This window comes from Pseudorca crassidens, chromosome 11, assembly GCF_039906515.1.
Source record: "Pseudorca crassidens isolate mPseCra1 chromosome 11, mPseCra1.hap1, whole genome shotgun sequence".
NCBI lineage: Eukaryota > Metazoa > Chordata > Mammalia > Artiodactyla > Delphinidae > Pseudorca > Pseudorca crassidens.
The window spans coordinates 46,698,909-46,726,610 of NC_090306.1; the positions used below are offsets into that span (position 1 = coordinate 46,698,909).

The window sequence follows — 27,702 nt, forward strand, 5'->3', positions numbered from 1 at the left end:
GACATACCACACCCCCATCCCTCCCCCTTCCTCCCCTGCCCTTCTTCCAGGTCCCCCCCAGCCCTGAACCCCTCTACCACCCGCCCGCCATCCCTCCCTTTCTTCTCTCTCTCTCTCTCTCTCTCTCCCCCTCTCCCTCTCCCTCTCTCTCTCTCTCTCTCTCTCTCTCTCCCTCTCTCCCTCTCTCCCTCTCTCCCTCTCTTCCTCTCTCCCTCTCTCCCTCTCTCCCTCTCGCCTGTCTTCATGTCGTGGATTGATGAACGCGAATCGCGTGTAAGCGCCGCCACCGCCGGGAGTCTGAGGAATTCGCCCGGGCTGTTAAAGGAAAGAGCTAAGTGCGAGAGCGCGAGCTCTACCTACCGACAGTGAAGAGAGCCGCCGCCGCTGCTGCCGCTGCCGCTGCCGCCGCCGCCGCCGCCGCCGCCGCCCGCGCCCAGCCCGGGAGCTGCGCCGCCCCGCCGGCACCCAGGCGCCCCCCACCTGCCCAGCCCGGCCCGCCGCCCCGGGGAGCCGGCCGGCCTAGGGATCGCCCCCGGGGGGAGGGCAGTTTCGGGGTCCCGGGCGGGGGAGTCGGGAGCCAGAGGGGAGAGGGCGGCGGGTTTTCATGTGCCCAGCATGAGCTCCTACTTCGTCAACCCCCTGTTCTCCAAGTACAAAGGCGGCGAGTCCCTGGAGCCGGCCTATTACGACTGCCGCTTCCCGCAGAGCGTGGGCCGGAGCCATGCGCTGGTGTACGGGCCCGGCGGCTCGGCGCCCGGCTTCCAGCACGCCTCGCACCACGTCCAAGACTTCTTCCACCACGGCACCTCGGGCATCTCCAACTCGGGCTACCAGCAGAACCCGTGCTCGCTGAGCTGCCACGGAGACGCCTCCAAATTCTATGGCTACGAGGCGCTCCCCAGACAGTCCCTTTATGGGGCTCAGCAAGAGGCGAGCGTGGTGCAATATCCCGACTGTAAATCCTCCGCCAACACTAACAGTAGCGAAGGACAAGGCCACTTAAATCAAAACTCGTCTCCCAGCCTCATGTTTCCATGGATGAGACCCCACGGTGAGAAGCCTTTTCTCTTTCCCCCTTGGTCTCCCGCGCTCCGGGGTCTCCCCCCGCCCTTGCCTCCTTTTTGTCTGCCCTCGCTTTACCTCCTGGCTTGGGGCTCTCTCGGGCCCCACCCCCGGGCGTGAGTGGGTTTCTGGAGGTTGGGAGGTTCAGCTGGGGGTGGGGCACGGAGTTCGCCTGGGGGATTGGGGTGAAGGTGGGGGAAAAGGTGGTGTCTGGGTGCAAAGAGTTAAAAAAAACGTTTTCTCCACTTCTGTCAGTCTGTCTGTCTCTCTCTCCCCTCCACCCCTCTTTCTCTCCCTCTCATCATCTTTAGTCAAAGTTGGGGAGGTGGCTGGGAAGGGGCCGGGGACCCTGAGGTTATCAGCCTTTGGAGCAAGCCAGTTTCTCCATAAGGCAGACAGCCTCAGTCCAGGACAGTGGCCAGGCTGTCTTGGGGTGAAGGGAGACCCCTGCTTCCCTCCCCTAGCTGGGTCAGAGGGTGGCGGGACCCCAAGGACAGGTGCTCTGCCTGTCTGGGGCACCCACCACCTTCTCTCAGAGAGCTAGCCTTAGGGCCACTACCCCAACTTTGCTTTACTTCCCTCAGTTGGAGAGAAGAGAGAGAGAGTCAAGGAGAAGAAAAAAGAGTCCCAGAAAGGATGGAGGCCATGCAGATTAGAGAGCTCTGTGGTCTGGGGGACCCTCGCCAAGCTGTCCCCAGTCAAAGGCTTGCGGGGTCTCCCTGAGACCCTCAGGGCAGGTCAGGTCATGAGCCCCTCCAAGGGTGGCCCCTCAGAGCCCAGTTTCGAAGTAAAAGGGGACGCGAGAAGGCGACAAGTTCCAGTGGGGATGGCCCGTGATTTATTTGCTGGTCTCCAGTTGGCAGTCAGGCCAAGCAGTGATACATTCCAGGAGATCAATTATTTTTCTTCTGGAAAAGCATTAGGCAGAGAGATCCGAGGAAGGGCAGTGAACAGAGCCCCACTTCTTCACCCCCAGCCCTTATGCCTTCCTTTTGGAAACAGACTCTGTCCCCAGCCTTGCTCACCCAATGCCCCTCTGCACTTGTGAACAAAGCTGCAAGGGCCAGTTTTCTGGGACTGCAGGCCTGGGGAGACTCTACAGTGCCCCCCTGGCCTCTGCCAGCCCCTCCTTTCCAGACAGACCCCAGTCCCTGCCCCCCCACCTCCCAAGGTGGAGCCAAGCCAAAACAAACCCCCAAACTTTCCTGCCCTTGCCTGATTTCCACTCTTGCCTTTTCTGCAGGAGGGAGGGGAACTGGGCAGACCACAGGGGGGACTTCAGGGGAGGAAGAGTGACAGGGGAAAGCCAGGCCCCCACCCAAACATAACCAGACTGGGCTTCTGTTCTGTCCAGCTCCGGGGCGGCGCAGCGGAAGGCAAACTTACAGCCGGTATCAGACCTTGGAACTAGAAAAGGAGTTTCTCTTTAATCCTTATTTGACACGAAAGCGCCGGATTGAAGTCTCTCACGCCCTGGGACTGACTGAGAGACAAGTGAAGATCTGGTTCCAGAACCGAAGGATGAAGTGGAAAAAGGAGAACAACAAGGATAAACTGCCGGGAGCCCGAGACGAGGAGAAGGTGGAGGAAGAAGGAAATGAGGAAGAGGAGAAAGAAGAGGAGGAAAAGGAAGAAAACAAGGACTGAGCAAAAAAGAGAGGACCCCCCCCCCCCCGCCTTTAGCAACTCCCTTGAAGTTTCGTTTTATGGTAGCGGATAAATTGAGAAGTTTACGACTGTCATTTGCTTTTATAGAGAATAGAATGACACTCAAAACCCCAACTACCTGTCAGATACTTGCAGCTCGGGTTTTATTACCTTTGGACTTCCCCGGATCTTTATTTGTTTGGGGACTGGAGGGGGGAGACCGAGACACAGCGAAAAGTTCCGAGTCTCTGCCTCAGTCATTGCCCCAACACACACACTTGTCCATCCCCCCACCCTTCTTAGTCCTGCCTGGATTTTAAGGTCTGAGACCTGGCGTCTTTGCCCCTTCTCCCGGCCCCGTCTTGCCACCCTGCCACCTCCCTGCTTCTCTGGTATTTATTTTAGAGGGGAACCCCCTCAAACTGCAGAAGAAGACTCGTGGCGGCTTTGTTTTCAAGCTAGGATTAGTGTATTAGATTGACTTTTTTTTTTCCCCCAAAGGACAGAAAATTGAAGGAAGGAAGGAAAAGAAAGGCAAGATGTTCAAAGACATTTTTTAAATGATAGCGAGGAATATCCCCTCTCCCTCCCTGGGGCTCCCCGCTTAGAAAGACTCCCTTGACTTTCTCTAGGAACCTGATGGAAACCTGAAGCAGATGGGGTCTCCCCCTCCCCCCTCCCTTTCCACGGCGTAGATAGGAGCCTGCAGTCACCCGCTAAGATCCTACCTAGCCATCCCATGGTCACTCGGGCCCATGCCTCCCTCCCCTTTCCTGTCTAATTTCTGTTGTTGGGCCCAGCTTCCTCTGAGCTGCATTAGTGAGCACTCAGACATCACCATAATCATGAAAATAATAATAATACTGATAATACTGATAATAATAATGAGTCTTTAACATACTACCTAAAGGGAACCTGCAATAATCTTGAAAAAAATAAAAAAGAGAAATTTAAAAACATCCTAATATGGGAGAAAAAAAGAGAAAAAATTTAAAATAAAAAAAAAGAAAGAAACCTCCAACGTATTTTATCACTACCTATAGGAAGAAATCCCGCTTTGAGAGTATTTGTAATGCGGTTTTGCTGTCGTTTGTTGCTGCTTCTTTCAATAAGAAAAACCCAACAACTGAGACTGCCTAGCCCGCCGGTCCTGTGAGCTTTTATTGTGCTTCTAACCCCAGTAGAGTAGAACTAAATTGCACTGAATGTATAGTAAACTCTGTCTTGAATTCTCTGTTTATGCAATGTGCTCGAAAGGAAAAAAACGTTAAAATATATCTATAATAATAATTTTTTGTCATTTGTCTTTATGTCCAGCTATGAATGTAGATTTTGTGTCCCAGCAGCCCTGTTTCTGGTCCAAGTACTTTGTATTGTATACGTGAGTCATAATTAAAAAAAAGAGGAGAAAAATAGTTGAAGCTGCAATGACTGAGTTGTTTTTTCCCCAGCACACCCCCCCATTCTCTACCCCCCTCCCCTCCTTTTGCTTCTTTTTCAACACTCTGGTAAAGGTTTCCTCCACTGATTTGACTTGGGGTTGGGGGCACTCACGTGGAGAGGAGCAGGCTGGACTGGGAGGGCAGGTGAAAGGGGGGAGGTGAAGAAGAGGGGGAGGGGGAGGGGGAGGAAGATGCTCTTGGGAGAACCTTGGCTCCAAACAAAGTGGGTTTCTGGTTGCCAGGATCCCAATGGGAAGAAGGCGTCTTCTCCCCACTTATCCCTCTTCTTCCTCCTCGTCCTGGGCTGGGCCCAGACCCAAACTTTGCCCCTGTGCCCCTCCGGCAACTAGGCCTTTTTCTTCCAGGGGCTGGGGCTCAGGATGAGGATGAGGCAATGGTGTGCTTTCTCATCTCCACATGCCCCTCATGGCCAACCCTTGGTACTCAGCACCCAGCACTAGACCATGAACAGGGTGGGAAGGATGTGTGAGGCTCAAGGCAGTCTGGAGGGCTTGGCTGGAAGAAGCCTGAGTGTTGGGGGGCTAGGAAGCTTACGCCCAGGGGAGAGGAGGGAAGGAGAAGGGGAGTGGACTGGCATGCCAACAGCATGGGCCCACAGTCTGAACTGCGAATGTGGCCAGCACAGAGCCGTCGCTGTCACCTAGCCCGCTTGCACTTACGCCAGCCTCTGTTCTGGCTGTTTCAAGCCCGCTCCTGGCTTCACCTTGGCAGTGGGGCAGCCCGCCCTGCCCTTATAATGTGGCTCAGTTGGCCTGGGTTGGGGGCTGCTGCTGAGTGTACAGTCCCCCACCCCAGCCACAGCGGGGGAAGGACAGTCTTCGTTGGACTCCTCATTCCCCAAAATAAAGGGTCGAAGGCTAAGGGACTCGGGGGGGCAAGGTGGCTCTCGCTCCTCCCTGGAGGGTCCTAGACAGAGAAATCTGTTTATGCCAGTAAGATCCTGGTCAAATAATACCAAATTCCAGAGATACAAGTCATCTGATTCAGTCATGAGAAGGGGAGGGGGAGGGGAAGGGACCTTCTGGTCTTAAAAACCAGACCCCCAAAGACTGAAATATTTTTGAGGCCAGATCCCTCTCTCTGTCTCTGTTCCCTGGTCAATGATTTTCCCAGACTTAGGCCCAGGTCGACTCTAGTTTTGTGTAATTTCACCCGCATCTGGGTGCCTGGCTCCCACTCAAAGTGGTTCTGAACACAGGATTGGATCAGGCGTCATTAACGGGGGACTCCTGCGGCCCCAGCGAGGCTGCCGATTGGAAGCGCAGGCTGCAGGCAGCCGGGAACAGCTTTGAGCAGCTCTGGGGGAAATGTTTCGGAACCTGGGGTCCCTGCTGCCAGCCGCGGGGCATCCAGGTAACCCCGTCTGCTGCGGGAAACACCGGCAACCCGCCGGGGAGGCCTGAAAAGAGAGCATTTCGCTCCGACCTCAGGCCTTCCCACAGGCGTCCACACTCCGAGGGCCGGCGAGGGCCGTTTCATTTTTAAATGTGGACTTCTGATTGCTATTAATACAAATCGCTAGCCCGGTAGCCGAGTGGGTTGACCCTACACTAAGTGGCTTCGAAGAACCTCGCCGAATTTTCGCCACACCCAATGTCCCATTCAACCCCGGCTGTGTAGTGCTGGTGGCCCCAAGCCCAGCGTCGGAGGGCTGGGTGCGTCTGGCACCCGGCATCGCTTGACATGCGAAGCATCGGGTGGGCCAGACCAAGAGAGCTCCAGCCGCCCCCTCTTGCAGCACCCGACTCCCCACCCCTGGTGCCCACCGCCTCTGTTTTCTCGTTTGGAGAGAAAAGGAGGCAAAACCCATTTTATGGGGGGACTTAATTGCGAGCGGGTTGCACTCTCTTTGGAAACGCGTCCTCCCAAATGCTCCCGCCGTCCCATTACCGGAATGAGGACCATTCGGCTGCAGCAGATAGGACATTCTCCCATTCTTTACTTGTTTATTAGCCAATCAAAGTGGCTTCCGAAAGCTATTTGTGATTTGTGAAAAATAGTATCTTTCAAACTGCTGAGTTGAAGCAGCTCGCTCATTTCGCCCTACATTTATTATTCTAACCCCAACCGTAGAGAAGGGATAATGCAGCTATTAAGTTGGGGGGCAAATTCGTTTCTCTGGCATTTTTGAAAATTCTCGGCATTTTTTCTCCCTCCCCACTTCACTGCAGAGGCCAAGGGAGTAGCGGGCCCGCAGGGGATCTGGGGGGTGAGGGAGGTAGTGAGTGCCCTAAAGGGTTCTTTGGGAGAGATGGGAGAGCGGATTGCCCTCCCCAGCCTCAGCTTCCCTAAATGAGATGCCCCACTGGCCGCGTGTTGGCTAGAGAGAGTCACCCCGCCCCAGTTAAAGCGAACTCAGGACAGGTTATGCCACAGACAAGAAGTAAAATTTCCGGTGAACTGCCCGCAGTGCTGCCCCATTCTCCCCTCGGCCCATTGTGAGAAGCTGGGCCAGCGCTTCCTTGTCGTAATTTTTAACTACCTGTTATAAAATTTATTGGTGGGTTTGTAAAAGGAACGAGGTCTCTGCATCCGGCTGAGGGAAATGCTTCTCTTACTGTGGAGGAAGTTTGGGGAGGGGATGAGGGACCCCCTGTTGGTTGGGGTAGGGGCACCCAGCCACGGAAGTTCCCATGCCAGCTTAATTTGGGACCAAGGGAAGAACTTTACGCCTTCAGATCTCCAGCTGGTGGGGAAAGTGGCTGGGCTGCGAATGGTTGGCAAATAGTCTCTGTGGGGGAATTTATTCTGGGCTCCCCCACGCTGGATTCATCGCCAAAATCAGGGGTCTGGAGTCTTGGGTGCTCGGTGTTTAGCATGGAAGGTGGAATTTAGAGAAGAATTGGTTCTTTTTCAGAGCCTCCAAGGTGTGTCCCAGCTGCCCAGATACCAGAATTTTTCTGAAAAAGGCAGGTGGGTGTGGGCCACCTGATAAGACAGAAAAGGCTTCACATGACCATGCACCCAAAGGAAAAAGAAGTGGGAGCCAAGATCGTGGGCCTTTATTTTATTTTTAATTCTAGAAAGATTAGGAGGAAGCTGCCGTCTGAACCTAGGAACTGAGGAGACCTGACACTAGGGATGGTCTTGGGGAAAAAATGTCATTCGTTTTCTCTGAGAAAGGAACCTGGGGATGACGGGCGCTTTGGGGGTTCTAGAGGCTGCCCCCACTTCCCATCCCTCCTGCTGCCTCCACAGGACTGCCCAGGACCGGTCTCAACCCTCTCTGCTCTTCAGACCGTGGCCAGGTCAGGCTTGGGTATGAGGCCTCCAGCCTCCTGCCCCTCCCGTTCCCAGCTGGGGTGGAGTGGGGGGGGGGGCTTCCCGGACGCCCCATTGGGAAGGATGTTGTTCTCTTCCTAGAAAAAACAGGGGTGGGGAGGGAGCAGGGGTAGGGAGTGAATCCCTTCTCAGTCCCTTCACGCCGCCGCCGGCACTGCCCCAATGCCACAAACCTTTGCAAAGCTTTGGTTCTGCCAGAGCCAGCCTTAATACCCCATTTATTAAGGAAAATACGTAAAATTCGGTATGGCAAAGGGAGGCAGCCGACTCAGCGGCCAGAATCCTTCCTTCTCTCCTGTCAAGTTCCCCCGTTGCCCTTTCCGCGCTAGCCAGGAGCAGCCCGGCCCGTGGGGAGTGGACGGTGGGTGGGGGTGGGGTGGGGGTCTGGGGATGCTCCCTCTGAGAGAGAATTGGGTAAACATGGCGACCGTGGCGCCCATTTGCACACGCTACACAAATGCATCGCATTCCCGGTTGTTTGCAGAAAATTTACAGCTGAGTAATAAAAGTTTACGATCGACTCACAAGTTGGATTGGCCACAAGAAGTCATGTGGATTCCATCCATGAACGTGAACTTTTTATTGTGGTTTGTCCGTTCGGAGCGCTCCGCAGAACAGTCCTCCCTGTAAGAGCCTAACCATTGCCAGGGAAACCTGCGCTGGGCGCTCCCTTCATTACCAGTATTTTTTTTTAATTAATCTGATTAATAATTATTTTCTCCCCTCATTTAATTTCTTTCCTCCCAGATGGAGTTGCTGGAAGCTGGAAGCACCTGGGGAGGGGGGTGGGGGGAGAGGCAGGAGTAGAGGACACCCCTCTCTCCCTTCCCGACCCTCTAGCCCCCCAAGGGGCAGGAGGAATGCGGGAGCAGTTGAGATAGGGAGCTGCAGCTGCCTCCGCCCCTCCCCTCTCCCAGGCTCTCACTCCTGCCTCCTTCTCGCAACTCTGCTTCAAATTTATTTGGCTTTTTGATTATTGGGACTACTCTTTTTTATTTTTAAATTTATATAAAGTATATATATGTATGTGGAGCTGAAGCAGTCTCGGCAGCGGCACAGAATGAGGGAAGACGAGAAAGAGAGAGAGTGGGAGAGAGAGGCAGAGAGAGAGAGAGGGAGAGGGAGAGTGACAGCAGCACCCGGTAAGTGTTTCCTTATTGGTTCAAATATGTAACTAATGGTCCGTAACTGGGTGGCGGTTTCAAGATAAGGACAGCAGCGGCTTGTCTTGGTTAGAGAGGAGAGGGGGCTGGCGAGAGGGTTAGAGGGTGGGCGCGTGGGCAATTATGGGGGGGGAAGGGGAGGGAGGGGAAGAAATTGGGTTAAATTGGAATATGGTAGTGGGGGAAGTGTATTGTCCTTATGTCACTGTACGCTGAAATTGGGGGTCGGGGGGGCACAGGACTGCACCGGTGGGGCTCAAGGCCTGGGTCTAGTGCGCGGACCATGTCCCTACGTTTTATAGATCTGCGGCCTCTTGGCTAATGGGACTGGGACAGAGGGGGCCCGGAGCTCAAACTTCAGGGCAGGAGAGAGAACCTGTAGGCTGTAACCATTGCTCCCTGAGCAGAGTCTGCCCCCCCAACCCCCAAACAAACTTTCCAGCGCCCCCTCCCTGCTCCGCAGCCTCCTCCCTGTCTCCGGGAGAGCGCGACCGCTAGAGCTCACACATGCGCAGTGCGGGCCCAGGGCCGGGCAGATGAGCAGGAAGAGAGCGCGGCTAGGCGGGCGGCTGGGCCTGTTAATTGGCAATTAGGGGGGAGGCTGGTGGCTGGTGCGCGTCGGCGGAGGGGAGAGCGTCTACCCACCCCTGCTCCCACCCCTGCTCCCACCCCCACTCGAACGGATGGAAAGATGGGAGGTGCTCTGCACTGCGGGTGGACGGGTGGGGGTGGGGGTGGGGCTGGGGGACTCGGTACTCGGTACTCAAAAGCCATCTTGTGCTTGGAGGAAGGGGGCCAATCTGCCTTCTCTCCCCGCGGCCCGGAGTCCCCCACCCCCAGCCGCCGCCACCCCACCCAGGATATCCACTGGGCTGCTTCATCCGCGTCGCCTGGCTGCTCTGGGCTGGAATCTGCCCTGTCTGGGGCGTAGGTGGGAATTGGGGAGGCCCAAGGATGGGTGGGCACAGGACCAGGCCTCGCTGGCGGGGCCTCCTGGGTGAGCGGAGACAGTGCGGACTCAAGGCACGGCTGGCTCATGGGATAGGGACGTCAGAATTGGGCGGCCTGGAGGGTCCCGGGCGCTCGGGAGCTTCTTAATAATTGGTGCTAATGGCGTGTTGTATAGTCCTAACCCAACACACATGGTTTCATAACACAGTGGCTTAATTTCTTCCAAATGTACGTAGCCCTGAATGTGTTGCAGCTTGATACATGACCCCGCCCTGCTCCCTGGCCTGGGTCCGAGGCGGCACCTATATGTGTGAGCTTCTGTTTATAAAGGGCGGTGATGCACACACAATCGCTTACACACCCAGGCAGACACACCCCAGAGCTGGGGGAGGGGGGTGCATATTCCTGGAGAGATCCGAGAGTCTGGGGGCCAGAGTCCCCTCCAGTCCGAGCCAAGAGCACCCACCCCCATCCTCTTCCAACCGCGCGACTGGGCTTCTCCGCCGAGCCCGAGTGGGGGAGGGGATCACTCCTCGATTTCCTGTTTAAACCCCGACCGGTCGCCTGGTGGGGGGGGAGGGGGTGGATAACCTGTTTTTATCAAATTCTTAAAAATATAATTCGACTGCATTCAAATCAAACCCCTTGGGCCCGAGTTGACGGTGAATCTTCCCTCCCCTACCCCCACAATCCCCTTCCCTTCCTCTCCTGCCCCCCCAAAATTCCCCTTTCGCAGCCGACATAAAGGCCTAGGAGGTATTCTCCCGGGGGAAGAAATGGCATTTTCTCTCCCCCTTCCACCCCCCACCCCCAGTAGGACTTGTGTGTGTCGGCAGAGGCGTCTGCCGAGGGGCTAATTTCGCGTTCCTTGTTTACGATCGAGAAAAGCGCTTTGGCTCTTCCCAAATGGGCCCAGCCCGCCGCCTGCTCCGGCGGCCGCGCGCTCTCCCGCCGCTCGGCGCGGCCCAGGGGCTGACGCCCCGGAGAGCCAGGCTGCGGCCGCCGAGGCCCCGAGTCCGTGCGACCTGCAAAGGGCAAGGGGAGTACAGTGGGCCAGTGGAGGGGCCCCGGAAGCCTGAAAATGGGAGCCTTTCTCCTGGCGTACTGTGGGAACCGCCGATCGGTGAGGCCTCTATTTCTCTTTCGCTGTATTTTGTCTGCCCCCACCCTTGCAGATGGCCGCACTGATTTGCTGGGGGACGGGGGCGGGGGGGGGAGTACGGACAAGTCTCCTTTGTTCACCCCTGAGGACAACAGTTTCTGGAGAAGGCCTCTCAGGCCAGTAGGGGTTCGCCTGGAATACTAGAGGGCCCCCCTTCCTTTGGAGGGGTGGGCCTGGGCAAGGCTGGGGTATTCCCCTCGGCCTACAGGGATCTAACCGAACGTGGCTGGTGAGACTTCAGCGTGCTAGGGTTCGTGGTTGTCGGGTTAACAGCACCGTCCTGAAATGTCCTTATATAATATTTTTATCAGTTGATTTTCTGTCCCTTCCTGGCTAGGGTCCCGCAGGCCCTCACTCCCTTCACCCCTAGACTCCTCCTCAGGACACAGAGAGATGCAGAGACAGCATAGCAACAGTGACTGGCCCTGGTTTTCTGTGTTCTAGTCTGGCCAGGGAAAAAACCCAGCCCCAGATGCCAGCCCCTTCCTTCCCTCCTTACTTTCGATTTTCTTTCCCTTCTCTCTTTCCCTCGATGGTGCTCAAACTGAAACACAAGAGGGGCCACCCTTGGCAGCCCTCAGCCTCCTTGCAGGCCAGATTCCCTGCAGACAAGGTCCTTAGAGAGGGAGAGCACTGCTGTGATTGTCTAATAATAGCCCGGGCAGCTGAGAATAGCATCAGGCTCAAGGACTCTGCACACCCAGAACTAAGGCTGGACAGAAGCCCTGAGTCTGTGGGTCAGGGTCTGGTGACGCTCCCTGGAGCCCAGGGCCCCCAGCAGTCTCCTCTGAGCCCACTCTTTTGGGCACTTCAGGCCTGCCCCTTACGGGGCTTTGTCAGTCCTGCCACGGGCTGTATTTCATGCACCAGCTCCTAGCTAAGGAGAAATGGGCAAAGCAAACCCTTTCTCTCCCTGGTCTGACAGTTGTGATCCCCACGAAGAATGAGACCTTGTTTGGAGGAGGCGGCCTTGTTGGGTTGGCTGTTGTGTTCCGAAACCAGACTTGGTAGCTTTTATACATTTATTAGGTAGAGGCTGAAATGTACAGGCGCAGACTTACGCATGAATATGTACAGACTCATACTTCCTCAATGGTTAATTGTATATAGCCATACCTGTATTCACTCAAACACCGTTTTATGTGCCTGCGAAATTTTGTTAGCCCTCACTAGATGGGCATGGGCTCAAGGAGGCACTGGGTGCCCTCTGTGCGTGCTCTGCTGAAAATGTGTTCGTGCTGGAATCGGAGTATGTGGGTGTCAGTAACCGAGGGATGCCGCAAAGGCTTTCTCAGACCTTATTGCCTTCGCTGTCCAAGTAGCTGGGCTGGGGAAAGACTGACTCCCTTCTGCTTTCTCTCCACACCTCCCTGCAATCTTCCCCAGCTCAGGACCGTTTTAGCAGGGGAACCCGGTTGTGTTGAAAGTGAGTTCGGTGGGAAACTTTCATGGGTGAGGTAGGCCTGTGAGCCGTTCTGAGCAGTCGCTGGGCCCTGGTGCTTGAAGCCTTGCTGAGGTGGCAGAGGGGATTGGAGTGCTTAATAAGGTGGCCTCTGGGCGGTGGTCTGGGGCGGCTGCCAGCTAGGGTGCCTGGAGAGGCCGCGGGGAAAGCCAGCCAGACGGGTAGGGGTGTGGTGAGCATCTCTCCCCCGCCCCTGCTCGCCCTGGCCGCTCACGGGGCCCCAGCTTTGCCTGTGTCATCTGTGGGGCAGATTAGGGGCTCTCTAAGTTCCCCAAATACCCAGATCTGGTTACCGGTGGGACTTTATTTTAATCCTCCCTGCTACCTAAACCGGGGAGATGGCTGATGGGGCAGAAGAAGCTGGGTCTGACCGCCTGCAGGCTTAAAGCACTGAGTGTGGGCCAGGGCTGGGAATTAACCAGCCTTCTTTCTCTCTTCTGGGCCCAGGGAAAGACAGAGTGGGGTGGGGGGAGTATAAATGTCCATTAAAATGCCCAGGAAAGAAAGTAAGGACGGGAGATCACCTCCACTCCCTAGGTGATCAGGTTTCTCCCCAGAATCTCCTGTCCAGACTTACTGCGGGTCCCGAGGCGTGCAGCTCTCTCCCACCTTCTCTCCACCAGCACCAAGGGCGGCCTTGAGCTTTTAGGCCTGGGCGGCCCCCGGGTGCCAGGGTGACATTACCCCCAAAGTGTGCTCCTCGCCCGGCCTCTGCCAGGCGCCGCAGCCGCCCCTGTTTATTGTGTCTGTGAGGTGTTTACTTGTTTTGTCTGCTGCCACCCTGCGTCAGAAACCCGCCAAACCAGCAAACTCACCCCGGAGAACAAAGTACAGCGCTATCCTGAACTCCCTCCCCTTTCCGGCACCCCGCTCCCGCCATTACCACCTCCCTCACTCTCCCTTTCCGAGGGGAGGAAGCAGAAATCATCCTAAAATAGGGCAGCTGTTTATAGGGTGGGGGGAATTATGGGGACACCATAAACCTCCGGGTGTCCCGGTGGTGGAGAGACAGAACAGCCTCCAGCTTTTCTTCCTTCCCCCTGGCAACTGCTTGGTTAAGGGGGCCACACTCATGGAGAAAGCTGAGTCCCCCTCACCTCACTCCTTTCTGCAGGAGTTTTCCCTGAGACATAGGTTGTTGGGTTTTTAAATCAGGGTAACGTTGGCGGATTCATAAAGCTAGATAAAGCATGTCGCTCTTCCCTCACCCTCCCTTCTCCTCAGCCCCCCAAAATAGCAGTGAATTTAAGCAAATCCTACAAAATTAAATTGCCCCTTCACTAAAGATCCTATAAATCTCCAATCCCACCAGGTGTAGAGTCGGAGAGGCCGCTGTTTGCCTCTAATTTTGCTCCTGGCTATCAAATCTGAAAGAGTCTCACTGAAGTAAGTAATATTCTAGTTTCTGAAATCAATCTCCCCCCCTCCCCATCTCTCTCCCTCTTTTCGCCAGCGCAGATTAAATGGTTCTTTTAGGTCTGCAAACAATAAAGGATAAAATTATTTATAGGGAAATGAGGATGATGTTTCATTGTTGGCTTATTGTTCTAGAACATAATAACATTTTATTTTCAAGTGGGAAAACTTAGACCAGGGGAAGAAGGGGAAAGCGAGAGACAAAGTGAGGGGAGGCGGGGAACCACACACAGAACCTAGCCGTACATAACTTTTATGACATTTACAATTTCCTCGTGACAACTCGCTGTGACGTCATAAATGCCTTGTTCTTGAACTTTACAATTTTCATAAACCTCCAAAAGGGGTCCAAACAGTGCTCGGTGTGGAGGGGTATAAGAGAAGCCAGGAAGTTGGGGATCCTTTGCCCTTATTCTGGGGGCCAAAAATATTCTGGATTTTCCTTTTCCCTCCTGGGCCAAGGACGGCTACTTGCTTTCCCTCCCTGAAATGTCACTCAGAGTTCCCTCCCCATTCCCAGTGGGGATGAGATACTATGTCCGAAGTCTCTCTGTATGCCCCCGCCTCAGCTGATGCTCAGCTGCTTGGGATAGAGGTGGGAGGCTTGGCGGCCAGGCGCCCAAAGCCAAAAAGGATTTCTTCCAGAGGGAGCCGAAAGGGGCTCAGGGCTGAGTGTTATGGGACAGAGATGCTGAGGACGTATTTTACTTTTGAACCTTCAGCCAGAGAAGTGAATTGAGAAGCCGAACAAATGCCGGTGTGGGAGTTTGTGTCTGCTAATGGTAGCAGCATTGAGTGGAGTGGTGATAAGGAAAGGTCAGGCAGAAATCTGGACAGAGAGAGGGAAAAGAGAAAATATGACGTGAGTTAGCGGCGGCCCTCCAGGTACCTTTCTCCTCTGTTTAATTGTAAATAAAGCAAAAGCAGCTTGGGCAGCCTTTCAACGGCTCAGCTCAAAAGCCCAGGCCTCTGAGGTGTTTGGGGCAGTTCTCAGGCACTTGACATGCCCCCATCTGGCCTTTTCCTCCTTCCCCCCTCCCTGCTGACCCCCAACTCCATTCAACTAGCCAGCCTGGGCCCTGTCCCCAGAATATCAGCACCCCCAAATGGGATCCATTTCCGGGTTGGGTGTGTCAAATTTCACTTTTCTCCAAGTGTTTCCATGCCTGAACTTTGCAAGACGAAAGAGCATTCTTTTTTGCAATGCAATGTGTGTATGGGGAGGTATGAGCTCAGACGATTTCCCCACTGGATCTTTGAGAAGCTGGGGGCTCCTTGCGTCAGCTCTGTTTTGGTCTCCCCAAGCAGACACAGTTCCCCGTGTTCAGGCTATCTGGCAGACTAGGAAACTCTCTCTGCAATCCTTTTACTCCGGATTCTGTGGAGATCAAAGGAGCTCGTACACAAAACACTAGGCATTTGGAGTAGGATTTATTTTCTTTAATTTTTAAATTAAAAAAAAATCCAATCATAAGTCAGTCGGGCCAACTGAGCAGTCACTCTAGAACAGCAAAGCCTTAACCAAACAGTGCTATTGTGAGGTGAGCTGAACAATTTGAAACTCGGCTTTCTCGGCAAGAGGGATTTCAGCCTTCGCCCAGTGGCACAAAAGGGACCAGTGGGGCAACGGCTCCTCTCCCGCCCTGGAAGTCGAGGATTGAAGGGGTGGGTCGGCAGCTATAGTGGTTTCCAGGCAGACAGGCGCTCAGGCCGAGTGCTGAGTCCTGCGGCTCCAGTGCCCACGTCCCTTAGCAGCCTCCAGAGGCGCCGAGCTGTAGTTGGTGGCGCCGGCAGCCAGGAATGGAGTGTGTGTATCTGTGTGCGAGGCTGGGTGAGTCACAGACATCGGTGCAGAGTTGGGGGATCTGGGGAGAGAGAGAAGACTGGCAGAATACGAACTAAGCAGGACCTCTGGAGAAGATTGTCCCCCAATAAAAATTCCAGATCTCATCCCTCTCACTTCAGATACCCTTACCCAAGAAATTAATATATTTCCCAGAGCAGAGTGGAAAGCAAAGGCAGGCAAGATGAGGCCTGCCCATGAACCCCTCCAGGGCCAGCGTCCAGTCCCAGCCACCCTCTCCCCAGTTCAGAGCTACACAGGCCCGCAGCCCCCAGCCTGGAGCGGGGTAGGGCTGGAGTAGGAGCCCTGTACTTGCCCTGGGAAACCCTCAAGTGCCCAGCCTCCAATGCAACTTTGGGGACTCCAGACCAATGACTGCCCCCCACTCAGGCCCAGGGCACCTACTGTAAGTTCTCTCCTATAACTAGCACTCATGAAAAGCATGTGTTTTGGATGGGGGGGGGTGGCTGAAACAGGGAGCGGGCAACTTTCCGCCTTTATTCCTTTTCTGTGTTTTTGGAATTCTGGTTTTGAATCCACTAATTCCAACTCTGAAAGCGAACCGCTCTTTCTGCCAAACCCCCTCCGATGCCTGATTCCGGAGGCCGAAGGGGACAGACCAAGTCGGAGACCTATGGGCCTGATGGGGGGTGTTCTCTGCTTTCTCTAGGCTTGTTGTATAGAAACAAAGAACAAGTTCTCGCCCCTCCTTCCCAGGACCTGTGCGCATTTACAGAGCTCAACTGCAGTTTTAATAAAACATCTGTTCTTGCTTCTGCTGATGAGTTTCCATAATTGTTTTCAGACAAATTTAACAGGAAAATATAAATATATTTAGAAAAACCCAAGTCCCAGCTTTCCCCCCACAGACAGTTGTTCTTTCGCCAAAACATTAAAATTATCATGAAATGAAAAAAGGAAAATATAATCCAATGGAGGGAAGACCCGGCTCATCTGACCTGCTCTCCCCCCTTGGAGCGAATCCTTCCAGCAAATTTCAGCTGCATAATTAAAGATCCAACTGAAAGAAAAAGGCTTCATTCCTCAGGAATGAAAGGTGATGGGGGAAGAGTGTGTTGGAAATTAATTTTGCCGAAAGTCTTTAAGCAGTAGGGGATCTTATTTGTATTTCTGCTTCCCCTTCTCCCCCCCCCCCCCCCGCCGTCCAGCATTTCTGCCTCTTTCCCCCAGCAGCTGGTTCCTGATCATTATAAATCGGTGAGACCTTTCAGTCTCTGCCCTCTGTTTAGGGACGTAATAAAACACTTAACTTTCCAGGGCTGAGACTTACATTCTGTTTCTCAGGTCGCCCACTCCCGCGCCCACCGCTTTTAGGCCCTAAAGGAGACTCTCCCCAACTTTGGGGCCCCTTTCCCCTCCAGACTTTGTTTAGGAGGGGCTCAAGGAAACCCAGGCATCCTTGCTGGGGAGCTGCAGCACATTTCCCCAGAAGCCCCTTCTTTCTTTCAAGGTCCTTCCTTCCCCCACCCACCCATGAAAGAGATTTTAAAATACGTAGAAAATCAACACTCATTGAAAGCGAAACCTCATTAAGACATCCTATCTTCCATCATTCAATTTGTTGTACATTGCAACAATTTAATATCTTGAAGGAAATATCACTGACATGATTTATCCCTCTAGCAATCTCTCTCTGAAAAGGAGGTGGGGGTGGGGAGGGAATTTACTCTCTCTTCCGGCCTCTTTTACGTGTTACACTGCTACCCTTAGGGCAGAATTGAGGATGGGAACTCTGAGAGCGGCTACTTGTATCCAGGGGTGCACTGACTTGCTCCTTAGTTCAGCCCCCTCGATCTTCCACCCCTTCCCTAGTTCTCTCTCCCTCTCTCTCTTGCCCTCCAGGGGGCCTGGAGCCCCAGCCAGCTGTTGGAAACCACTGCCCAGGCATGCCACGAATTCAATTCGAGGACAGCTGGATTCTAGAGCGAAAAGCAGCTCACGCTGGTGTCTGTTTGTGTACCTGCCATGGCACCCCAAAATGAGACAACTCATCTAAAAATTTCTTCCTTAATTTAAGAATCCTCCTCTACGCTTCACCTTCATCTCCTTGGGGAGAGGAAAGTATGGTCCAAGAGGGGGAACCTTAATAACTATAGGGGCCTTCCCCCTGCCCTCCTAAATACCAACACATTTCCCTCCTTTCTGAAGGACTGGGGCTGTATTTTTAAAAGCCAACACAAATTGTCTCGCAGGAAGACTCTTCCATCCCGTAACGAGGTTCATGTATTAACTAACATGTTGTCTCCATCAGCTCCTACACAGTCTGCTTTTGGGTTCGAAACTTTATTTTTCCCCCCTAGCGACACTCCAGGGAAACCTTAACGTTACAGCAGATGAATAAACGAGTTTTTTTCCCAGCGTAGTCCCGTTTATGGCTTTATTGCTACCCATTGATTACTCCGCTTTGTTACACAGAAGGAAAAGATCATAAAATCCGGAGACATCCGGGTTCTTGTTATAGCCAGTTTCCCCCACCACCACCAAAAAATGGTGAGGCGAAAATATGAGCTTCCACTGCTCCCCTCGCTTGCCCCACTGACCCCCTCTTTCTCAACTCAAAGCATTTTCAGCCTATGTTACGATATCAACATAAGTTTGGATTAATCAGGGGGAAAAAAAAAAAGAACATCTGCACACCTTCCGCTGTTTCTGTTTGCCCATTGCGGCGCCCTCAGAAGCCTCGGACACAGCCGCCTTTTCCTAACCTCTTCCTTATTCTCAGCCCCCAGGTGGGAAGAAAATGGAGGCAGGGGGCTGCTGAGAGGCCCGGCCCCACTAGGTGTGGCCGGCCCTTGGGTGAGAGCACCCCGGGAAACCTTGGCTAGAATCTCCAAGCCCCAGAGCTCAGGTCCAGGGGCACCTCCCTTGGCAGGACAGAGAGTCCGAGGGGGCAGGGGCTTCTGACCTGGGCAGGGGCTTTGAGCCTGCAAGACACTCAGTATCCATCAGAACCCCGCCGGCCTTCTCCTTCTGGCTGGATCCTATGTGAATTACCCCAACGGCCCTGGCTGGCTCTAAATCATAAATTCTCACCAACATAAACAGGAGTTGATGTGTCTAGAAAGACTCTCAGAGTTCTTTCTTCTTCCTTTTTTTCTCTCCCTCCCACCTTTTACTTTTTCTCTTCCTTTCCTATTTATTTTTAAAATAAATCTTCCTTTTTAGGCAAAAATGCTTTATGAGTTTCCCCCAAAAGGGGTCCTGAGGAGGAGGTAGACGGGGGTGGGGGGGGGCTAGGAGGAAGAGGAAGCAGATGCATGGCTGCTTTGCACACCTCAGCTCTGCCACTGCACCCTGATGTCTCACTCTTTCCCTCTTTAGACTTAGGCGCTCCCCGCATGCTCCCTCCACCCCAGACTCTCCTCCCTCTGAGCACCACGTTTTATGCAATTTCTTTCCACTTTTGATTTTTTTAAAAAAATTATTCGGAAAAGTATACTGGTTTAATGATGCAGACCCGCTCCATGGAGTATCAAGCCAGGATTTCCTGTAGGATTTCTGGGGATCTCCCTGAGCTGGGAGGGAGTTCCTCCCATGGAGAAATCAAGATGTAATTTTAGAAGGGGGCAGATATAAAAGATGAAATCAGATTGAAAATACAGGGATTTCTCCAGCCCTGGAGGTGGCTACAGCACAGCAAAGTTAGCTGGAGCTGAGAGATTTCCTGGGAGTGCAGCTCTCCTTTTCTGGGCCCCAAGGCCCTGCTCGGGGACATTCACCCTTCCTTCACCCTCAAATCAGTTCCCTTACGTATATATTTTTAAAAGAAATCCAAGTCTTACTTTCAAAGCACACACTTAGTCTCAACTAGGGAATCAACAGAAGCAGAAGCGATTTTTTTCCCCCTTCTTGACATCTGGCTTGCGATTGGCTGGGAGGGGGTCAGCTGACTTTGTCATTTTGTCTGTCCTGGATTGGAGCCGTCCCTATAACCATCTAGTTCCGAGTACAAACTGGAGACAGAAATAAATATTAAAGAAATCATAGCCCGACCAGGTAAAGGCAAAGGGATGAATTCCTACTTCACTAACCCTTCCTTATCCTGCCACCTCGCCGGGGGCCAGGACGTCCTCCCCAACGTCGCCCTCAATTCCACCGCCTATGATCCAGTGAGGCATTTCTCGACCTATGGAGCGGCCGTTGCCCAGAACCGGATCTACTCGACTCCCTTTTATTCGCCACAGGAGAATGTCGTGTTCAGTTCCAGCCGAGGGCCGTATGACTATGGATCTAATTCCTTTTACCAGGAGAAAGACATGCTCTCAAACTGCAGACAAAACACCTTAGGACATAACACACAGACCTCAATCGCTCAGGATTTTAGTTCTGAGCAGGGCAGGACTGCGCCCCAGGACCAGAAAGCCAGTATCCAGATTTACCCCTGGATGCAGCGAATGAATTCGCACAGTGGTGAGTTTTACAGCTCCGAGATATAAATTAAATAAACTGAACTGGCTTTATGACCGGCTTCCCTAGAAGAACGGGCGGAGAGAGTTTTTTATGGCCCCATAAAAACAATCACGCTCGTCTCCTCGCCGACGCCGAGACAGGGCCCCCTCTTCTGCCCCCTCTGCTCGCCTCCCGCTTGCTCGCAGGGGCCTGGCCCCCTCGGCCCCTGACGGATTGGAGGGCTCCAAGGCGAGCTGAGGGGGCAGGAACAGGGCAGGGGATGAGGGGAGGGGGTGGGGGAGCCCCCCAAAGTCAAGTCAGGCTGAGGAGAAGGGAGGGGGAGAGGAGGGGACAGAGAAGTGGGGAGAAGTTTCCAAGGAGCTAGGGCGCTTGGGGAGAGGGGGGAACCCAGTCGTTCAGAAATGGGGCCGCATCCCCCATGTTTGGGATTTTTCAAAAATCAGCTTTTAGACTTGCAGCTTTCTGCCTTGTTCTGTCCCCCACCCTACCCCCACCTTTCTCTGGGACCCACCTACCAACCTGGCGGGGGGGGGACTGAATGAAGTTGGGATCCTGGCTGTAGTACCCCCAGTGGGGGTGGAGACAGGGCAGAGAGGAGAAGGCTGGAGGGGGCCCGTGAGTTGCTGGCCAAGTTGGGAGGGTCAGGGCTGTGCTAGGCTAAATCGTCTGCGGAGGATGCCTTGCTGATTGTTTTTAGTGTGTTTTGTGCCCGGATCTCTAGGGGTCGGCTATGGAGCGGACCGGAGGCGCGGTCGCCAGATCTACTCGCGGTACCAGACCCTGGAACTGGAGAAGGAATTTCACTTCAACCGCTACCTAACGCGGCGCCGGCGCATCGAGATCGCCAACGCGCTCTGCCTGACCGAGCGACAGATCAAAATCTGGTTCCAGAACCGCCGGATGAAGTGGAAAAAAGAGTCTAATCTCACGTCCACGCTCTCAGGGGGCGGCGGAGGGGCTGCGGTCGACAGCCTGGGCGGAAAAGAGGAAAAGCGGGAAGAGACAGAAAAGGAGAAGCAGAAAGAGTGACCAGGACTGTCCCTGCCACCCCTCTCTCTCCTGCTCCCTCGCTCCCCGCAACTCCCTCCTAATCACACACTCCGTATTTATCACTGGCACAACTGATGTTTGGACTTCCTGAGACAAAATTAGGGAGTCAAATATGGACCTGAAAAGTCAGCTCTGGACCCCCTCCCTCACCGCACAGACTCACAAGGCGCCTCCTCCTCTCCTGCTCCCTCGCTAGCTCGTTCTCGGCTCGTCTGCAGGCCCCTTCCCTCGCCCAGGCCTTGGGGCTCGTGCCTGAACCTCGCTTCAGACTCCACAGATCTCCCTCCAAACGAGGACTTGGCCTCCCACCCTCTCGGCGCCCCCCACCCCCGCCCCCGCGCAGAGAGCCGGCTCCCGGGCCCGGGGGCCTCCGCTCCCAGGCCTCAGGGCCCGGCGTGGCAGCCGGGGAGGGCGGGAGGCCCAAGTAGGGCGCGTGGTGATCCCACAGCAACCCCCAGGGCCTGCCCGCAGCCCCCGCCCGGCCCCTCTGCCCCAGCAAATGCCCAGCCCAGGCGAATTGTATTTAAAGCAGCCTGGGGATCATTATGGCATATTACAAACTGTGACCATTTCTGTGTGAATATTTTTAGCTGTATTTGTGGTCTCTGTATTTATATTTATGTTTAGCACCGTCCGTGTTCCAATCCCATCTTAAAAAGGAAAAAAAAAAAAGAGGGAAAAGTACAAAAAGAGAGAAAAAATAGTGAATGACGTTTGTTTAGCCGGTAGGAGAAAAATAATAAATTTTAAAAATCCCGTCGTGTTACCCTCCTGTATAAATCCGACCTCTGGATCCGTTCTCGAATATTTAATAAAACTGATATTATTTTTAAAAGTTTATATCGGGATTTCTGTTACTTCGCTCGCCCTCCGGCCTCGGGGTGAAACTTGGAGCAGGCTCCGTGCGCTCTCGCGTCCGCCCGCCTCCTGCGAGCCCCCGGCCCCCTGCACGCGCCTCGCCCGGCCCGGCGCTCAGCCCTGCCTCCCGGTTCTCCCGGGGATCGCGCTGGTGGCTGGGAGGCCTCTCCGGGTTCCCCACATAGAGCAACGCCCTCGCCCCGCAAAAAGGGCCGCACGGGGTTTCACTGGGGGTAGAGTGGGAGCCCGGGTTGGTCGGAGTGGTCTCCGGCCCCACACAGGCCTTTCTTCCTGCCTTTGGTAGTCTGGGGTCCTCGGCTTCTGAACCCCGGGCCCCAAAGGCCAGAAAGGACGCATTATCCAGGCCCCAGGTCACCCCCGCCCACTCCCCGGAGCGAGGAGGGAGGCGCCGCCGGAAGCCAGCAGGGCAGCCCCCGGCCCGCGCCAGGCCGACTCTTGCGAAACGTGGCGGAGGCGGAGAACCGAGGGAAAGAGGAGACCGCGGGACCCGAGCCCTTCGGCAGAGATTGAGCGATTCAAGGACATCTCGGAAAAGAAAGCCTGGAAACTGAGCTCTCCCCTGCTCTGGGACTCCTGACGTGGCCGGGACCAAATTCCTTCCTCCTTACAGCGCCAGCCCCAGTCTGGTTCCTTACTCTTTCTTCTCCCCTCAAACTAGGCCGGTGAGGAGCGCAGCCAGACCCTAGCCCTTCCCCAGCTCAGGCCTTCTCTCCTAAGCCCAGCCAGAGAAACCTGAGTGGACCTAGGGGGTGAGGTAGTGAGGGGGTCTCCCAGAGGGAAAAAGTCCGCCAGTTTTCCAGACCTTCCAGATCCCCCGCCAGCGCCCCTTCCAGCGCCTCTGCCAGCGGGGGCGGGAGGGGGGCTTCTCCTGGCCGGGGCGGATATTTCCCGGGGAGAGACAGGCAGGAAAGAATAAGACTTGGGGCTAGGGGAGGGGGGGATGTAAAGGGGCCGAATGGCTGCGGAGCCCCTGGTCACAGGCTGTGAAGGTGGCCCAGGCGCCTGCCCTGCCTACCCCCATCCCCCCACCCCCAGCTAGATCCTTTTGGACACCTCCAGATAGCTCAGAAATTGCTCTCCTGTGGACCTTCTGAACCCAGGTCCCTGGAAAGCCTGGTCCAGAGGCCTTTCCTCCAAAGGGCGCAAAACAGGCCTTTTCCTCTGCCCTGCTCATATAATATTTGTGGAAGCTTGAATCTTGCTTCTCCATGCCCTCAATTAACATCTATTTTCCATCCCAAATACCTGGCATGGGTACCACACCAGGGTCATACCCAGGGATGCAGAGCAGTCCTCCAGTTCATTGTGTCTGGTTCTTTACCCACCCAGCTAGCCATCCACCCAGTCACACAATTGAAAATTGCCTTGTTGCTACTCTGGGGTCCCTGGCATGGTGAGGAGGCCTACTCATCTTCCCCTGGCTCCTCACCTCCAGGCTCATCCCAGAGTCCCCAGCACTCTCAGTCCCATGAGCCCCCTATCTAGTTCTGCCCACTCGGGACCCCTACTCCTGGGCATCCTGCCTACCTCTGCAGAGGCTGGGTTCACTTTCTCAGGCTGACAGGTACCTCCTCAGCAGTATCAGGGCTCTGGGGCCTCAAAGGAAAGGGACCTCGACCCTTGGTTTAGAGAAACTGAGATAAGCCCCCTCCGGCCTGGGTAGGGGCTCTCCTACCTCAATCCCCTTCCCTCAGCCATTTTTGAACATTGAAAGGCCCCGGGGTTGGGGAGGATGGGGCCATCCGTTACCCAAGAAAACCCCGAAAAAACAGAAAACAAAAAACCGAACAAACCCTCTGTGCATCCTAGTGAAGCCTCATCTCCCCTTAAAATGAAATACAATTTAAAAGGCCATTTCAGTGGTTTGTTGCAGCAACACCCAGCTTCTCCTCTACAGCGTGGAAAATCCAGAGTCCTGAAGGCCAGCCAGCGAGCCAGGCTGCAATTCCTCCAAGGAGGCACCAGGTGTCGCTGTGGGCTCGTTGTCCCGCCTACCCCCCAATTCCAAGAACCTTTTTTTTTTTCTCCCCCTTCTCTCTCTTTCTCTCTCTCCCTCACTCCCTCTCCCCCTTGGTTGGGCTTTGCCAACATATCAAGATGCGTTTCGCCGGCTTCCATCACTAACCTCCCGGAGGTCATCAAGCCAAATTTATGAGTGGCCGCTCGAGTCACGTGACTCTATTTAAGGCTCCCTTATTTGGGAAGAGCGCATAGGATAAAGAAAGAGATATCTCCACCTATAAATTGTGCACTTTGGAGAACAAAAAACCCCTCAACTTCAAAGAGTCACAAATCACCCTTAATCAAAAAGGGTGCAGAAATTTTTTTTTGGGCCCTCCCCGCCATGAGCTCCTACGTAGCCAATTCATTCTATAAGCAGAGCCCCAATATCCCTGCCTATAACATGCAAACTTGTGGGAACTATGGATCGGCCTCAGAGGTGCAGGCATCCAGGTACTGCTACGGCGGATTGGACTTAAGCATCACTTTCCCACCGCCTGCGCCTTCCAACTCTCTCCACGGGGTAGACATGGCTGCCAACCCCCGGGCTCACCCCGACCGCCCCGCCTGCAGCGCCGCGGCCGCTCCGGGACACGCTCTGGGCAGAGATGAAGCGGCTCCTCTGAACCCCGGGATGTACAGTCAGAAGGCGGCTCGCCCAGCGCTGGAGGAGCGAGCTAAGAGCAGTGGGGAGATCAAAGAGGAGCAGGCGCAGACAGGGCAGCCCGCCGGACTGAGCCAGCCACCGGCCCCGCCACAGATTTACCCGTGGATGACCAAACTGCACATGAGCCACGGTAAACTTTAGGACTTCATTTTGCGCGCTCGGGTCCGCCTGGGTTTTATAGGCCATGCGGGGCAAATAAAGAAAAAAAACCTGCGGCCATAAATTTTACGATCCAGGCATCAATGGCTCGTAAAACTGTCCACTAAAAGGCTTAGAGGCTGTGTGCGCCCAAATTTACGACGACATAATTGGATCATAGGAACAAAACGTGTATAAAAGGCAATATTCAATTTTGGGGGGAGAGGGAGGGAGTTAAAAAAATAGAGGGATCTGAAGGGTGAGGAGCGCGGGGCTCCAAGAGCGGGGATCCCCCCGCGGTCCCTCCTCCCTCCCCTGCGGAGCCGGCTCGGCCGCCGCTTGCCGCTCCGGAAGATTCCAGCGACTTGGGAGGGGCGGGAGGGGGGTCCCCGGTGCTCGGATCTCGAGGGTGCTTATTGTTCGGTCCGAGCCTGGGTCTCCCTCTCCCCCCCACCCCCTCAGTCCCTCCGGCTGCTAAGTGAAGGCTACGGCTGAAAGTTTCCTGCCCGGGCGGAGGCGCCTCTCCCGGGGCCAGGCTGGGCTGGGCCGGGCCCGCCTGCGGCCCGCCGGGCCTGTCCTGCCCCGCTCGCGTCTTCTCCCTCCGGCCGCTGGTGGGGGCCTGGGGCTGGGATGGGGAAGCTGGGGCGCTGCACGCTATTCACCCCTTCCTGGCTTGGGGGGTTTATATTCCAGAGACTGACGGCAAGCGGTCCCGAACCAGTTACACGCGCTACCAGACTCTGGAACTGGAAAAAGAATTCCACTTTAACCGCTACCTCACTCGCCGCAGGCGCATAGAGATCGCCAACAACTTGTGTCTCAACGAGAGACAGATCAAGATCTGGTTCCAGAACCGCAGGATGAAGTGGAAGAAAGATTCCAAAATGAAAAGCAAAGAGGCTCTCTAGAGGCAGCGGAGAGGCCCGCCGGGAGCACCCCGAGCCCGCTTCGGTCCCTGCGCCTTTTCTTTTCGGTTTTCCTTTCTCGGTATAGGGCGGGGGCTGGGAGGATCGGCTCCCCGGCCTCACAGACAAAAGCTCTTTCCCTTGGCATTCCGCATCCCCAGCGACCCCAGGTTCCCGCGTGGCTGCCCGCGCTGCCCGGACTCCCCTCGGTTCTGCTCAGCACCGAGGTCCCAGGGCAGGCTCTCCGCAGGATCCCCAGAGGGCTGTGGCATAGGGGCCGGTGCTGAGCGAACCCGGCCCGGGCTGCCTCTCAGGATTCCTGCCCCAGCGTGGCCGCCGGGGTTCAGGTGGGCCCTGCGGGCGCCTCAGGCCCCGCGCCGGGACCCTCCGGCCTCGCCCTCTCCTTTGTTCCCGGCTGCGGGCTCGGTAAGAGGACGGTTGTGCCTGGCGGAGTCCGGCACCAGACTCGGGGTGCTTCCTTGTAGCCACTAAACTCGATGTTCATTTTTTAAATGATTTGCATATGAAAGGGGGAAGATGACTGACTGTCTGCTTAGGGCGCCCTTGGTTGCCCTATGCTCTCCCAACCTGCGCCCCCCACCCCAAAGCCCGGGAACTTGTCCAGCCTGCGCTCTCTGCATGCCCTCTCAGGCCCCCAGCCTCAGACCGCTAGCTAGCTCAGCTATTGGGGTTCCCTGCTACTGGACCCCAGCAAAGGTCCTAGAGGCTCCTGGCTGCCCCAGTAGTCCCTGCCACGACGTTCGGTGTCCTTCTTCTCATCGCTGTGGTCCAACTATTTATTGACTCCAGGTCTTTCCTGAAACTATATTTTCTCATATCAAATAAAGACAAAGAGAGAACAGGACTAAAGATGCAGCGGCTCCTCTCTGTTTGGGGGGCATGTATTGGGGAAAATTGTCTAAATGGGCTATGGGGTGTTGGGGGAGGCCCACAGCCTTTAAGCCTCTCCTTTAAAAGAATTTTTAGGAGCCTCTAGGAGTATTGAGAAGAGGAAGGTCAAACTGAGCCTTTTTCCCAATCCTTGGCTCCAAGAAGGACCTCTCGGGGAAGGGGAGGGCACCCAAGCCGTCTGTACTGGCTTTTCCCATGCTGTGGCTGCCCCAGGCATTCAGGCCTCCGCACCCACTCCCACTTTGGCTGGGTGGATATGAGGCCTCTAGACTGGCAGCGGCCCCACAGCATGCCAGAGCTAATCTGCAGGGACCAGGGACCCATGGCTCCACGGTGCTCAGACTCAGGCCCTTCTGGGCTTGTGCAGAGCTCTCTCAGGGCTACGTGGTGGTCCCGGGGCCTCGCTGGACATAGAGGAAGGGCTGAGCCCTCAGCCTAGGGGCCTATTTGGTCCCCAAAGGATGCTCAGAAAGAGTTGGTACTGCTCAGTAGAGGGGCGCCGCGGGAGGAGGTGTGTGGCGCTTCTAAGGTGGTGGGGAAGCAGTCGGGCAACCTGCAGTGTGTACCTCCCAGGCAGGAAATGTTCAGACTGTCTTCCCCACCTCCTAGGGCCTAGGGCTATGCAGGGCAATTAGCTGGGAAAGGAGCTGCATAGACCAGTGCGTGAGTTGGGTCTGTTTGCCATCATTTATCTCAGTCTCTGGGATTTTGTGTGGAGGGGGAGGGGGAGCTAAAGGGAAGGGGAAAAGGAGATAATTCAGGTGGTGCCTGAGGCTGGCCTAGGCCAAAGATCTGCTCCGCCCCAGGCTCCCGGGATGGGACGGGGGAGGAAGTACTTTATAGGAGAAACAAATGCGGGAAGGGTTCATAAAACTTTACTGCATTTCCCCTCCCGCCTCCCACGACGGGGTGATTTCCTGGAGCCAAGCCTAGGCCCCCCACACTGGGGGTGGGGGCCAGTTCAGGATCTGGGCTAGCAGTCTATTCCAGCAGCCAAGAGGGAAAGGGAGCAGAGAGGCTTTGGGGAGGGGCAAGGGGAATATTTATGATTATTAACGTTGATGTTCCTTGGATTTATTGTAAGGACTGACTCCTCTGCATCCCACTGCCTAAGCTGCCAGTCTGTCATTTTTTTTTTCTGAAAGACCCAAGAGCCTTGCCTCACCCCATGCTTAGCACGTAGGAGGTCTCCACACATGTTTCTTGAACTGCACCCATGGCTCCACCCTTCCCCTTCTCACTACACTCAGGCCAGGTGAGGGAGCCTG

General features: G+C 55.0%; 3 protein-coding genes and 1 long non-coding RNA gene across 14 annotated transcripts; 3 read left to right on the top strand and 1 right to left on the bottom strand.

The window, feature by feature from the left end:
* Positions 1-479: 479 nt before the first annotated feature.
* HOXC8 (homeobox C8) lies at positions 480-4,124 on the top strand. The gene is made up of 2 exons (XM_067696797.1): positions 480-1,051; positions 2,417-4,124. Exons 1-2 carry the CDS (start codon positions 616-618, stop codon positions 2,707-2,709), a joined length of 729 nt encoding a protein of 242 aa, XP_067552898.1. The 5' UTR covers positions 480-615; the 3' UTR covers positions 2,710-4,124.
* A 3,905-nt stretch (positions 4,125-8,029) lies between these two features.
* HOXC6 (homeobox C6) lies at positions 8,030-21,772 on the top strand. 11 transcript variants are annotated; one of them, XM_067696798.1, is made up of 5 exons: positions 8,784-10,691; positions 13,505-13,578; positions 14,331-14,493; positions 16,122-19,882; positions 20,604-21,772. In XM_067696798.1, the coding sequence occupies exons 4-5, from the start codon at positions 19,483-19,485 to the stop codon at positions 20,909-20,911; spliced, it is 708 nt and encodes a 235-aa protein (XP_067552899.1). In that variant the 5' UTR covers positions 8,784-10,691; positions 13,505-13,578; positions 14,331-14,493; positions 16,122-19,482; the 3' UTR covers positions 20,912-21,772. The 11 variants fall into 11 exon arrangements, with proteins under 11 accessions (XP_067552910.1, XP_067552905.1, XP_067552907.1 ...); XM_067696804.1 differs by lacking the exons at positions 8,784-10,691; positions 14,331-14,493 and adding an exon at positions 8,031-8,596 and having other exon boundaries at positions 19,537-19,882; XM_067696806.1 differs by lacking the exons at positions 8,784-10,691; positions 14,331-14,493 and adding an exon at positions 8,031-8,596 and having other exon boundaries at positions 19,657-19,882.
* On the bottom strand, positions 15,334-21,216 carry LOC137202005 (uncharacterized). The gene is made up of 3 exons (XR_010932435.1): positions 21,096-21,216; positions 19,255-19,425; positions 15,334-15,473 (listed from the first exon to the last, which is right to left on the bottom strand). It is a non-coding gene; the product is annotated as an uncharacterized lncRNA (long non-coding RNA).
* Positions 21,773-23,510: 1,738 nt separating the features above from the next.
* HOXC5 (homeobox C5) lies at positions 23,511-26,392 on the top strand. Its single transcript, XM_067696810.1, has 2 exons — positions 23,511-24,609; positions 25,311-26,392. The coding sequence occupies exons 1-2, from the start codon at positions 24,156-24,158 to the stop codon at positions 25,523-25,525; spliced, it is 669 nt and encodes a 222-aa protein (XP_067552911.1). The 5' UTR covers positions 23,511-24,155; the 3' UTR covers positions 25,526-26,392.
* The last annotated feature ends 1,310 nt before the right edge of the window (positions 26,393-27,702 follow it).

Bases quoted from the DNA above. Each gene is read 5' to 3' on its own strand.
- HOXC8 (XM_067696797.1), top strand. From the start codon at position 616: ATGAGCTCCTACTTCGTCAACCCCCTGTTCTCCAAGTACAAAGGCGGC. The intron at 1,052-2,416 runs GTGAGAAGCCTT...TGTTCTGTCCAG, and splicing joins TCCATGGATGAGACCCCACG to CTCCGGGGCGGCGCAGCGGA.
- HOXC6 (XM_067696798.1), top strand. From the start codon at position 19,483: ATGAATTCCTACTTCACTAACCCTTCCTTATCCTGCCACCTCGCCGGG. The intron at 19,883-20,603 runs GTGAGTTTTACA...CCGGATCTCTAG, and splicing joins GCGAATGAATTCGCACAGTG to GGGTCGGCTATGGAGCGGAC.
- HOXC5 (XM_067696810.1), top strand. From the start codon at position 24,156: ATGAGCTCCTACGTAGCCAATTCATTCTATAAGCAGAGCCCCAATATC. The intron at 24,610-25,310 runs GTAAACTTTAGG...TTTATATTCCAG, and splicing joins CAAACTGCACATGAGCCACG to AGACTGACGGCAAGCGGTCC.